The 14135-nt window shown below is 31.4% G+C and overlaps 1 protein-coding gene and 1 long non-coding RNA gene across 2 annotated transcripts in view; one reads left to right on the top strand and one right to left on the bottom strand.

Moving 5' to 3' along the window:
* The window catches only part of LOC143065186 (methylmalonyl-CoA mutase, mitochondrial-like), a 63867-nt gene that overhangs the window by 26574 nt on the left and 23158 nt on the right, over nt 1–14135 (top strand). The window contains exons 12-17 of the mRNA XM_076238606.1: nt 354–459; nt 1800–1936; nt 2122–2132; nt 3304–3418; nt 6011–6112; nt 12656–12796. Of these exons, the coding sequence (XP_076094721.1) occupies nt 354–459; nt 1800–1936; nt 2122–2132; nt 3304–3418; nt 6011–6112; nt 12656–12796 (612 nt within the window). The remainder of the gene's footprint in view (nt 1–353; nt 460–1799; nt 1937–2121; nt 2133–3303; nt 3419–6010; nt 6113–12655; nt 12797–14135) is intronic.
* Nucleotides 11018–12268, bottom strand: LOC143065187 (uncharacterized). Its single transcript, XR_012975418.1, has 2 exons — nt 12142–12268; nt 11018–11249 (listed from the first exon to the last, which is right to left on the bottom strand). It is a non-coding gene; the product is annotated as an uncharacterized LOC143065187 (long non-coding RNA).

Below are 14135 nucleotides of genomic sequence, written 5' to 3'. Positions count from 1 at the left end.
ACCCAATTTCACGGTCCACTGAACATAGAAAATGATAGTGCGAGTGGGGCATCCGTGTACTATGGAGACATTCTTGTTTTTATATAAGAAAACTTTCAAATTATATTTGAGGGGTTTGGCAATACTTGAAATATTTTATTCTCCTCTCACAAATGATATTTCATTCAGATATTTTATAGATTCTTTTGGCTTTAAGAAATGTCAGATATTTGATAAGGATATTTTTGTTCAAATTATAATAAAAAAGATTATTATTTCATCTGTTTGTGCTTTTATCTATCCACATAATAGAGTATGCAACTTTTATCAACAGAAATTTAATTATGACTGCACATTTCACTGTATACTTGCAGGTAGAAGAAATGGGTGGAATGGCAAAAGCTGTTGCTGCAGGCATGCCAAAGCTAAGAATTGAAGAATGTGCTGCAAAAAGACAGGCTAGAATTGATAGTGGTTCAGGTAATATCTATAGCTATAGTTAATAGCATACAAAGACCCATTGGTGGCCTACAGATATAATGTATGCACATGTATAGCGGCAAAACTATCTCAGAGTTTTGTTGTTTAACCCATATTTCTCTGTTAATAGATCTTTAAAACAAACTGAAAACATGTTGTCTTTGCTGTAGCATACATTTGCGAAATCAATGTCTTCTTTTCTTATGTTGATTTCTTTTTCTTTTCAGAAACCGCAGTATTTCGTCATATTTAAACTTCATTGCTACAGTTGTTTTATTTTTTTTTTTTAAATATAAAAAAACCTGCAATAACACAAGTATCAAAATTTTAACTTGTTTTTCAAGAGAAACAATATCTTTATCCAAATTTATTTTTTCAAGTGTGTTTATCAGTGTATCAATACATGAATTTAATAAATCAGTTCTATTTATACACAATGTTTACAGTTTTTCGTGTAAAAAAAATTGGACCGATTGCCTTTATAATTGTAGCGTGAACGCAGTGGTTCAGATTAAACCGATAAGGATCCTTTTGATGAAAGATAATGTGAACACTAACTGGTTTTATTTAGATCAATTCAAATTAGGTTGATTAAAAAAATTCTAGTGTGAACAGGGTCTTAAATATTGATTGTGAACTTTTATATCCAATTTAAAAACAATAAGGTTCTATCAAGAGAAATTCTACTGGGCAAGAACTTCTCTTCTTTAAGATTTATATAAGAAAATAAGATATTTTTATGTCCCTCCATAAAGCAGTCACAGCAATATAGTTGTATGTTCTACCCTCAGCCATCATTCCAAAACAAACAGTTCTACAGAATTTTTTTTTTAAAACTTTCACATATTGAGCTACGATGATGAGTTACATATCATGATTACTCTGGCTCTGATCTGTTGATTTTTTTCAAAATTCAGTCTTTACGGGTGCAGGAACTTTCTTGCTGTGTTGAAGACCCATTGGTGGACTTCAGCTGTTATCTGCTCTTTGGGCCATTTTTTGTCTCTTTGACATATTCCCAATTTCCATTCTCAATCTTAATTGGACTTTTTAAATTTCATGAGATTACTGTTATTCACAAATTTACATTCCTAAAAATAGCTTTAAGCTTTTTTGCAAATGCAGCCATTTGTAATGTTATGACACATTTAGTTTATTATACCAGCTGCTATCAATGACTTCCCAGATAAACCATCCATATTGCCATATATATGCATTTCTTTAGGAGTATTTCATTAATGTACAAATACATGTGTACATTTGTTAAACTCTAGCCAATATAAATCTTTACAACGATACCTAGAAAAAAAATAGTGAATATTGTATGTTTTATGTTACAGAGGTGATTGTTGGTATAAACAAATATAAGTTGGCTGAACAGGGTGAAATTGATGTTCTATGTATAGATAATTCAGTGGTCAAACAAAAACAGATGGAAAGGTTGACGAGAGTCAGAGAGACCAGAGATACAAAGAAGGTATGTGAAATTGATGTTCTATGTTTATAATACAGTGGTCAAACAAAAACAGATGGAAAGGTTGACGAGAGTCAGGGAGACCAGAGATACAAAGAAGGTATGTGAAATTGATGTTCTATGTATAGGTAATTCAGTGGTCAAACAAAAACAGATGGAAAGGTTGACGAGAGTCAGAGAGACCAGAGATACAAAGATGGTATGTGAAATTGATGTTCTATGTATAGATAATACAGTGGTCAAACAAAAACAGATGGAAAGGTTGACGAGAGTCAGGGAGACCAGAGATACAAAGAAGGTATGTGAAATTGATGTTCTATGTATAGATATACAGTGGTCAAACAAAAACAGATGGAAAGGTTGACGAGAGTCAGGGAGACCAGAGATACAAAGAAGGTATGTGAAATTGATGTTTTATGTATAGATAATACAGTGGTCAAACAAAAACAGATGGAAAGGTTGACAAGAGTCAGGGAGACCAGAGATACAAAGAAGGTATGTGAAATTGATGTTCTATGTATAGATAATTCAGTGGTCAAACAAAAACAGATGGAAAGGTTGACGAGAGTCAGAGAGACCAGAGATACAAAGAAGGTATGTGAAATTGATGTTCTATGTATAGATAATACAGTGGTCAAACAAAAACAGATGGAAAGGTTGACAAGAGTCAGAGAGACCAGAGATACAAAGAAGGTATGTGAAATTGATGTTCTATGTATAGATAATTCAGAGGGACCAGAGATACAAAGAAGGTATGTTCCACAAAGTATCAGACATTCCCTAGCATTATTTTTTTAGCTACCGGTATATACATTTTTCTATGCTGATGTTACCACTCTGCTTTTTATGATAGATATAAGAAGATTGTATAAGTGTCAATGAGAAATCTCTCCATCCAAGTAACAATTTGTAAAAGTAAACAATTATAAGTCAAAGTTCAGTCATCAACACAGGGCCTTGGCTCACCGAACAGCAGGGAAAACCAACAGTCTCATCAATATAAAAATGAGAAACAAAAAACACTAAAACTAATGTTGGATCTGTCAGCCACCAACTTCCTGTTTTGGATACTGTGAAGTTCAACTTGTGGTATGCTTAGCATGACAATGCCTGCAATCTTGTTAAGTCTGAAAGATGTCACAAATTGAAATTATTTAAATCCTGTCAGGGCAACAAATACTCATCGTGATAAAATTATATGCAGGCAGTGTTAATATTCCTCTTAAATAACAGATAGTTCTTGGCTGCTCATTATTTGTTAAGTCTTTGTTTTACAATTCTAATTAAATAGAACTTATAATTTATTTTATACAAATTTAGATATCATTCTAAATCTTATTATATTTTCCTATAATTTAGGCAGAAGATAGTTTGGAAGCCATTACTAAATGTTGTGAGTCAGGTGAGGGGAACTTGTTAGCCCTGAGTATAGATGCTGCAAGGGCAAGATGTACAGTAGGGGAGATAACTGATGCTATGGAAAAGGTAGGTATAAAATAGATAATACCTTTACTTTTGAAAGTAGAAGTAATGGGTTCTTATTTAAACAAAAGTATGGAAAACATGAGCTAATCAAACTGTAAAAGTTTGAATGGATATATTAAAATGTAAATACCTAAAACATCATGAAGTCTTGTTAATATGACATTCCTCAAGAAAAAGACAATAATACCATATAAGATGTGGATGAAGACATGCATCTTCGTCTGATTACAAACAAAAAAGTTCAATCCCTGTCTGAGACAAAGAAAATGTACTTATAATAGTATTCAATGTGATTTACATCTATACATTTTCAAATGTATGCTTATTTCACATGACGATGATAGAAAAACATCTTCTAGGATAAATATTTTTTGGTTTACCACTTACCCGCATAATTATGAAAACAAGGTGCTTGAACCAAAAATCTGTTTTCTGTTAGTCAAAGAAAGTTGTTGAATAAAACATTATTTTTTTCTAGCTTTAGTGAGATAGGAAGATATTTCACCTATGAAAGTTGTATTTCCAGAAAGGCATTCCCTTGGGAAATACGAAATGTTTATTCTACATTTAAATCTGACCACAAATGATATGAATCAATTTGACTCTTCAGTTCTTTTCCAGTTTTATATGCTGATGATTTTTTCAAATGGTCATATTTTGTTTACCAGCTTTATAGTTTAATGCTTACCTTCAATGAAATGCTTTTGGTAATCCTGTTTATTAGTAAAGAAATAAATATGCATGAACAAATTTATTTTAACATATGACATGATCCAACTTCTCAACAAAATGTTAACTTGATCATATGATTCTTTAAAAGAATTAGTGAAACATCTTTATCATTTTAATATATTTATATTATTATCTAACTTCGTAAATAATCTTTTATGGTTAGAGTTATGCTTCTTTACATTTAGATTGAAGAATAATTTATCTCAAAAAGGAATTTGCACAAATTACTTGTTAAATATTATATCAATATAACAATTTATGATAGGTTTGCAAATCAGAAGTATCTGTTGTTTGTAAGAAAATTATAAAAATCTGAATATCAAGTAATGTGTTATGGTTTGCAACAGAGGATGACTATTATTTAGTATTTATACATACTGTACAACAATTGTCTGGTCAGTGTCTGTAAAAGATGTTAGTAGCTGATATGGACTATTCACAGATAAGCTACTGTAATTCATGGTAAAATATCATCAGTAAAATTTTCTACATCCTCGAAAGAATTTGTTCCATTCATATTTGTCAGTGCCAATTTATATGGAATGAGAACAAATTGTATATGAATGGGTACCTGATTATATGTTTTTATGCCCTACCTACGATAGTAGAGGGGCATAATGTTTTCTTGTCTGTAGCACCGTTCATGCGTCTGTCCGTCCGTCCGTTCAGGTTAAAGTTTTTGGTCAAGGTAGTTTTTGATGAAGCTGAAGTCCAATTAACTTGAAACTTAATACACTTGTTGCTTATTATATGATCTTTCTAATTTTAAAGCCAAATTAAGACTTTTAACCCCAATTTTATGGTCCACTGAACATAGAAAATGAAAGTGGGAGTTTCAGGTTAAAGTTTTTGGTCAAGGTAGTTTTTGATGAAGCTGAAGTCCAATCAAGTTGAAACTTAGTACACTTGTTGCTTATTATATGCTCTTTCTAATTTTAAAGCCAAATTTGACTTTTGACCCCAATTTCACGGTCCACTGAACATAGAAAATGAAAGTGGGAGTTTCAGGTTAAAGTTTTTGGTCAAGGTAGTTTTTGATGAAGCTGAAGTCCAATCAACTTGAAACTAAGTACATATGTTCTCTATAGTATAATCTTTCTAATTTTAATGCCAAATTAGATTATTACCCAATTTCACGGTCCATGGAACATGGAAAAGGATAGTGCAAGTGGGGCATACATGTACTTTGGACACATTCTTGTTAACCAATAAAATGAGAATGGAAATAATGTGTCAAAGAGACAACAACCCGACCAAAGAGCAGATAACAGCCACAGGTCATGTAAGGGTCTTCAATGCAGCTAGAAACTCCCGCACCCGGAGATGTGTTTAAGCTAGCCCCTAAACAAAAATGTATACTAGTTCAGTGATAATGGACATCATACTAAATTCCGAAATATATAAAAGGAACTAAAATTAAAAAATTAAACAAGACTAGCAAAGGCCAGAGGTTCATGACTTGGGACCGTTTGCTTACAAATCCCAGGAGATTTTGTATTTTGAATACTTAAAATCCTGTTTAAAATTGTGAAATATTTACTGCAATAGCCATAGATAATAACTAGTTTGTATCCTGCAATCAACCTATCTTCTATATAAATACAGGTGTACAGATAACAGGAAGTGGTGAATGTATAGAGAGTAATAAAGTACCTTTATAGTCTGTTGGTATAGTTCATCTATTAAGAGCTAATCATTAAATGTATTATATTGTATGCTATAGACCCTTAAGAGCTAATGGTTATGTACAAGTTACTGTGTACATAACAGTTCAATTTTGGGTCCTCATGTGCATCTAGTATATTTTCTTACTCTGTATGAATATTGAATATGTCATTTGATGTATGAATTTCGTTGTAGATATATGGAAGACATGTAGCTAGTGACAGAATGGTCAGCGGAGCTTATAAATCAGAGTATGGTGACACTGATGATATCTCTAAAGTTATTAAAAGGGTAGAGGTAAGTTTATAATAATTGGTCATCATATCAATGTGTTTAATGATTGGTCATCATATCTATGTGTTTAATGATTGTCATCATATCTATGTGTTTAATGATTGGTCATCTTATCTAGATGTGTTTAATGATTGGTCATCATATCTATGTGTTTAATGATTGGTCATCATATCTATGTGTTTTTTAATAATTGGTCATCATATCTATGTGTTTAATTATTGGTCATCATATCTATGAGTGAACAATATTTTCCACAAGAGCTTTCTGTAATTGTGTAAATCAGTCTTCTATTCTCAGCTTCGGTATGTCTGCAGCAACAGCTTTTGCCATTCCATCCATATCATCTACCTGGATGTTTACAGTAAAAGTTTCAGTCATAATAAATATAAACATCATGTACATGTATAAATATTTATCAAAGGTACCAGGACTACTATTTAATACCCCAGATGCATGTTTCGTCTACATAAGACTCATCAGTGATGTTCGCATCAAAATATTTATAAAGCCAAACAAGTACATAATTGAGGACCCAAAATTCCAAAAAGATGTGCCAAATACATCTAAGGTAATCTATTCCTGGACAAGATTAACTAGGGTAGATTAACACAATAAGAAAAAAATCATCACCCAAGACAAAGTCGTGGGTGATAATATTTCCACTGAGGGTGTTAATTACCCTAACACCTTCATCTTGTGGCAGTATGTTTTTTTCTATTATACTGAATGCCTTATGATTGAAGTGTGCACTATGTTATTAGGAAGAGGATTGTAAAAAAATAAAGTCATAAAATAAGATAGCTTACTAATAAGTGTAATGACTTAATTGTGCATAATGTTGCCTTATACTTTAGTTTTCCATATGTAATGTCACTTCCTTGGATACATTCCACTGTCATTTTGTCTTCAGTTATTTAAATAACAACAACAAAATGACGGAAACCTTGGCCTTAGCAGGTGTTAATTTTCTGAATCCACAATCCTTGGGCTAAGGCAGGTGTTTATTTTAGGCATTAACACCCGTTGCTGTGAGTGGGTGGGACTTATGAAATGTTAGTAGAAATTAACTAATGCCGTGTATCCAATGGAATGAATGAATGATATAAGGAATTTGTATAAAGTATAATTATTATATCCTTAAATGAAGTATATACAAGTAATTTGTATCATAATAGCTATCAGTGATTTATCAAACCCTTATCTGTATTATGTCTAGGTATATTTTAAGTGAATAAAGAAATTGGCAATTGGTAATTAAAAAATACTAAAATTTGAGAAACATTATTAAAAAATATAAAACGAAAAATCTTAACAAAACATGCTTGGACCATGTGATGGACAATTTTTTTCAGGTGTCTGTAACTCGTGTAACTCATTTCAATAATTATGATAATATGCAAAACGTAACATAAGAAAACGACATTCTTATCATGTAATAAAATAACAGTATACTTCACTTTAAAATGACTATTTTTTGATAGGCTAATACAAGGGAGAGAATTTACTCAATCCCATGGCTTTTTTGACAATTTTTTTAATGTCACCCTCTCGTGCAGACCAATCAAAAATCGATAGTTTAAAAGACAATAAATTGAATTTACATGAAATACTTAAAGACAATGCTCAAGTTTAACATTAGGTCTCAGAACTTTTTCCGAGACTGTCATACAATGAAAATAAAGCACCTTTTAGTTTCTTGTGTACAATTTGTTAGTGTGGAGTTCACTATCACTGAACTAGTATATATTTGTTTAGGGACCAGCTGAAAGGATGCCTCCAGGTGTGGGAATTTCTCGCAGCAGTGACCTTCTTCTGTTGTCTGTTCTATGGTTGGGTTGTTGTCTAATTGACACATTCCCCATTTCCATTTTCAATTTTATTGCTTCACTTCTGTTGATTTTTCTAATATAATTGTAAAGTTGTGATATCAAAGTTAAATACTTAAAACATAAAATTCAAAAATAAAAGACAATAATGACATTCAGTACAATGAATTACATAACACATAGCTGAGAGGGTGATAGAACAGATTTGTACCCCTCGTCAAAATATAATGTTTTCTCAGGTTAACAATCTGATCTATCACTCTCTCAGCTATGTGTTATTTTTATAGTGCTTTATAGGAACGTGAAAAATAAAATAATAAAGATCCATACAAAGAACAAAATTGAACTATCTTTATGCTTGAGAATTAGTTAAATTCATAATGGTTAAGATATAAACAAAATTAATGCACAGATGTACAATATAAAAAGTATGGATTATATAACAATGATACCTGATCTATTTTAGTAATATTGATAACAACATTTAATATCATTTATAAAAAAAATGGTGAAATTATTATGGATATTAAGCAAACAACAATTAAATGAATCAATAGTTAATTATCTTTTTTCTTTAATCATTGAAAATGTTGATGTGTAAACAGAGATTTATTTGTCAATGTACCTTCTGTCATGAGTAATCTATTATTTACTGTTTATACACCCATTGAAGTTATTGTTCCAAGAAAGATGCAGCATTGCTTCGTTTAAATGATGTTTTGTGAAGTACTTTTAATGTTGAGAACCTGTGGAGTGATATTGAATGAATCTTTGAATACTTTTGTGGGTATTTGTATGTCTGTCGTTTATCTCATCAGTCTATGTGATTAAGTGGACTATTTTAGACTCTGAAAACAGTTGTGATTGTATAAAATAATTTAAATCATTATGTATCTGGGGAATTGTTTTAGCCTGAAATATAAAGCAAGTGTTCCAGTTACAGGTGATATACCACCATTGATTCTTCCCTATTAGTCTATGTTCAATTCACATTTTTCAAAAAATTGTGCAGAATTTATCTTTGTTTCAAATAAAGAAATACTTGGCATGAGTAAGGGATTATCCTGTCCATTACTATTGACAAAATTTCGCATAACTTTTCATTGCATATAAGAAAATAACCCTCACTGGAAGTTAACCAATCAAATTTCCACCTATTTTTAGCTCACCTGGCCTGAAGGACCAAGTTAGCTTTTCCCATCACTTTGCATCCAGCGTCCGGCGTCTGTCGTCCATCGTCTGTCATCCGTCGTCGTTAACTTTTACAAAAATCTTCTCCTCTGAAACTACTGGGCCAAATTAAACCAAACTTGGCCACAATCATCATTAGGGTATCTTGTTTAAAAAATGTGTCCAGTGACCCGACCAACCAATCAAGATGGCCGCCATGGCTAAAAATAGAACATAGGGGGAAAATGCAGTTTTTGGCTTATAACTCAAAAACCAAAGCATTTAGAGCAAATCTGAAATGGGGTAAAATTGTTTATCAGGTCAAGATCTGTCTGTCCGGAAATTTTCAGATGAATCGGACAACCCGTTGTTTGGTTGCTGCCCCTGAATTGGTAATTTTAAGGAAATTTTGCTGTTTTAGGTTATTATCTTGAATATTATTATAGATAGAGATAAACTGTAGACAGCAATCATGTTCAGCAAAGTAAGATTTACAAATAAGTCAATTGACCGAAATGGTCAGTTGACCCCTTTAGGAGTTATTGCCCTTTACAGTCAATTTTTAACCATTTTTCGTCAATCTTAGTTATCTTTTACAAAAATCTTCTCCTCTGAAACTAGTGGGCCAAATTAATCCAAACTTGGCCACAATAATCTTTTAAGGAGTTATTGTCCTTTATAGTCATTTTTTAACAATTTTCATAAAAGTTGAAAATTTTTATTAACATTTTCCACTGAGCCTCTAGTGTACGTGTGTGGAAGCTTTAGTAATCATGTAACCTCAAATTTCAAACTATTCTATAGACACCCAAAATAAAAAATAATGGTGATTTGAAATAGCCATCTTAATGACCCAGAACTCTTTTACTGCAATGAAATGTTGGATAACTTACCTACAACTGTCAAATACAAGTGATTTTTTTTAAACGACCCTTTTGACTTATGCAACTGGATGTGACTTACTATGATTTGGTGGTTTTGCACCTACACCCACACACTTTTCTTACACTCACATCTACTCATTTTTAAATTATGTTATCAATTTTCAAGAATTAATTTCATTTGTTGTTTAAAATGTTTGGCTGATACAAAGTCATTTAGATCAAACAAGGAAGAAAATTCAATTAATATATATATTTTTGAAGGATTGGTTACAAAAATGTGAGAAACTGTATTAAAATCTAGATATTAGAATGCATACATTTGTTATATATAATCTTCAAGAGTTCTTAAACGGAAGTGTTTGATTTATTAATGCCACTAGTATTGATATTCAATTTAGATATGCTAGAGTAAAATAAAAATGTGAGTTTTTGATTATGTGACTTTCTAGCATATGAAATAGCAAAAGTAATAACAATATATGTAGGGAGTATTTTAACATATTTGTTTTTCTTACATTAGAAATAAGAAATCTTCATTTTGTCATCAATTTTATAAGAAATAGATGAACATCTACTTAGGCAACATGCCAGCCTAAATTTTTACAGGAATGATAGAACCATGGAAGTATTATATTGACAGGAACTACTACGACCCGACTTCAAACGGTTCATCTGCGATGCCGCGTACCATTTAATGACATGTTAATTAACTTGAAACATGGCACTATATTAATACACCAGCGTGTGGCACATTGCGATAAAGTCATGTGTCGGTTGTTTCCGGGGTACGGCAATACACGAAGAAAGCGGATGTTGTCATAAATCCTAAGGAAACAGTTTATACACACGTGTATAGATGAATGTGAACGAGACATACAATCATTAATTCAAAAGAAACACTTTGACAATGGATGAATTTGAGACAAATAATATACCCGATGATTTTTTTTTCCTCACATTTTGAAAGTGAGATATATTGTTCGTGTAAATCGGATGATTCGTCACATCTTATCGAATGTAAAAGCAAAGAGTGCAAAATAAAATTTTATCACATACAATGTGTTGGATTGCAAATTGGCAGCGATGGACCCTTGGATTGGATATGCTGTGAATAGTTTTATAAATTGACCATAATTTGTTTAGTGAGAGTTTTATGTCTCTAGCATATTTTGAATTTTCGTATGGTAGGTGGTGAGCAGTTCTCTTTTCTGTAGTTCCACATAAACGACAGTTATAGTCTGGGTCCATTATTTACCATATCTGTTGACAAAAAAGACTATATTGGATTTGTTTTAAAGGGTTGAAGGGTAGAAAAAGCACATCATAAGTTGTGATTGAAAGTTATTTGTCTTACGTCCAGTGGCATGTATTTCATTCATATTCGGGACTGTACATATTGAAAATTGAGCCGATTTAATCAAGATTTTAAAAAAGACAATTTGATTATAGAGCAATTATAAGACTTACTCCAAATCCAGGGTTGGTATAACACCATGTTAAATAAGGCTTTACGTATATAATTATATATGAAATATCCTGACTGCCAAATATACATCCCTGAATTCTGATTTCATGGACATGTATATGTTAAGTGCACTGTAAAACAGTTTCAGTTTACGTGTTTGATATAGACATTAAACCTTGTTTTTTAAGTGAATATATAAAGTATTAGATTTACAGTAGAAGTTGATAACTTTAAGATTTGTCCTTGTGAGAAAACAACTTCGGGTCATAAGACTTTTTTTAAATCTTGGCTAGTATTGGCATAGTCATACATGTTCAAATGATAAAATACTGACCATGGCTTTATATGATCGGAAAGGTCTTTCAATTGCGGGTAGACATGAAGTTTTTATATTCACAATTAAAAAGATATTAACCAACATTATATAAATAGCTACACAACGAAGTGAGATCTCTGTTTTCTTCTGCTGTATTTTGTTGATGTTGGTACTTGTTCGATTAATTTTCGTATTTTAAACTGGAAATTTCTACTTTCCAGGATTATCCAGTACCTTAACTATATAGATTACTCAAAACTTCACAGTATTTATTTTTATCAAATATATTTATTTTTAACCGGCGGTAACCGGAACACACCTTAATTACGATTTAAACTTACCCCACAAACTAATGAAATATTGTCACTCACCATTTCAAAACGTTGTAGTATTCAAAGTTCTCGTCCGATTTTTTTGTTTTGTACATCAGTCGATTTGTTTTGAAAAATTGAATAATTCTGAAAGACCACAGACGAGATTGAAATAAACAAAGGGGTTTTCTGACAGGTATTAGAGATAACCTTTCGCAATAAAAACCACGTGATGATAAGAAGTATGTCTGGTCAGTTTAGGACGGCGGCATCGCACATGGTCACAAAGGGCTATTAACGATAACATACTAATTAGTCAGTTTCCATATCTTTTCTACAGAGCTCCCCGGGTTATAAATAAGTGCTAATAAATCGTTGTAGTTCCTGTCAATATAATACTTCCATGATAGAACTAATATGGAGGATGATACAAAACTTATTTAAATTTTTTTCGCCATTTATTGATGATAGTTACTCAGATTTTTCTCACCACATTAATACAATTCACTTCTTAGTATTAAAGTAATTGAATGAAATATGTCGCTGCTTACTTGAATTATCAACTTTATTTCAGCAATTTGCAGAAAATGAAGGAAGACGACCAAGAATATTGGTTGCTAAGGTTGGACAGGATGGCCATGACAGAGGTGGCAAGGTCATAGCCACAGGATTTGCTGACCTTGGATTTGATGTTGATATCGGTCCATTGTTTGCTGTAAGTTATTAATTATAGATAGTCTGTTGACTCTGTCAAACTTAGCATGTGCTTGAGTAATTAATATTTTCATTATCTTTATTGAAGAATATAATTTATGATGTAGGAGTAATACATAAATTTCAGATGAAAATTAATCACCATAAATGATATTAAATGCATTTGATGTTAAAACTAGCATGCAAACTTCTCATTTACTATAAAAAATTGGACATTAAAATTTGAAAAATGGTTCCCACATGATAAATTTCAAAGTAAATCTTTTATAGCAGTACTTTAAAGAAACACCATTAAACCAGATTATGTTCCAATTTCTTTGTTGACATTACTAGGTGTTTTTTGTTCAGAATTTGCTTGATATTTTAAGTAATTGTCATCTTCTTGCTTTATAGATCTGTAGAGAGAATTTCATTTATTAGTTTGTCTTCCCATTTGATTATCTGTCAAAATGTTTTGTTATAAAGCCAATATTCCTTGGGGGAAAAGTTCCTATTAGGTAAATTTTCATAAAATTGTGTTTTTGGGCTTTTTTCACAATCTGGATCTTGTAATCTGGACAGAGGGTCAAAATCGTGTAGTACACACTAAATCATGAAAGTTGACAGGTATGAACTATTAGTAAAAGATGAATGATAGTTTTGTCAGTAAGCACCAGAACTTAATAGAAAATATGGTCAACTTAACCTACATTTTATGGAATATTATTTGACAAAGGTATTAAAAGATTCTATTGGTTTTGGTTAATAGGCTTCAACAACCTTTAGAATGAAAGATGGATAAAATGATTTTTTTTAACATTCATATTCTTATATATCCATGCCTGATTTCCATACCAGGAATTAAGAATATGAATGTGTCTGAGAAAGAAGTTTTGGATTTAATGTCAAATATGAATGAAAAATTCATAGATCTATATAAAACTTAACAGGATTTTTTTTTTTTTTTTTTTCATTTTACCATATTTATGTTATAGTAAAAAGCTTAATACTGGATTACAAGTTATCTCTGGTTCATTTAGGGATTGAATGTAAAGTCCTAATAATTATTATGATTTTATGTAATCTCTATAATTCCAGTTTTACATGTAGTTCCTAAAATTGGGAATTTAACACATATTCCCTGACCTTAAATAGCCATAAAAAAAGGCTGCTGTTTTTACCTGCAAATATTGTCAAGGATAGGGAATTTGTGTAATGTTTGGTCAAAATTACATGGATCACTTGAAATCTCTATCTTTATCTGGGAATTATGACTGTAATTACTACACTGCTTAGGAATTAGGTGTAAATTTCCTTATTTTTAGGATTTACCTGAAATCCCAGATTACACTGCCCCTTTT

This window comes from Mytilus galloprovincialis, chromosome 2 (genome assembly GCF_965363235.1).
Source record: "Mytilus galloprovincialis chromosome 2, xbMytGall1.hap1.1, whole genome shotgun sequence".
NCBI classification, from domain to species: Eukaryota; Metazoa; Mollusca; class Bivalvia; order Mytilida; family Mytilidae; genus Mytilus; species Mytilus galloprovincialis.
This window is presented reverse-complemented; position numbering and strand designations above follow the sequence as displayed.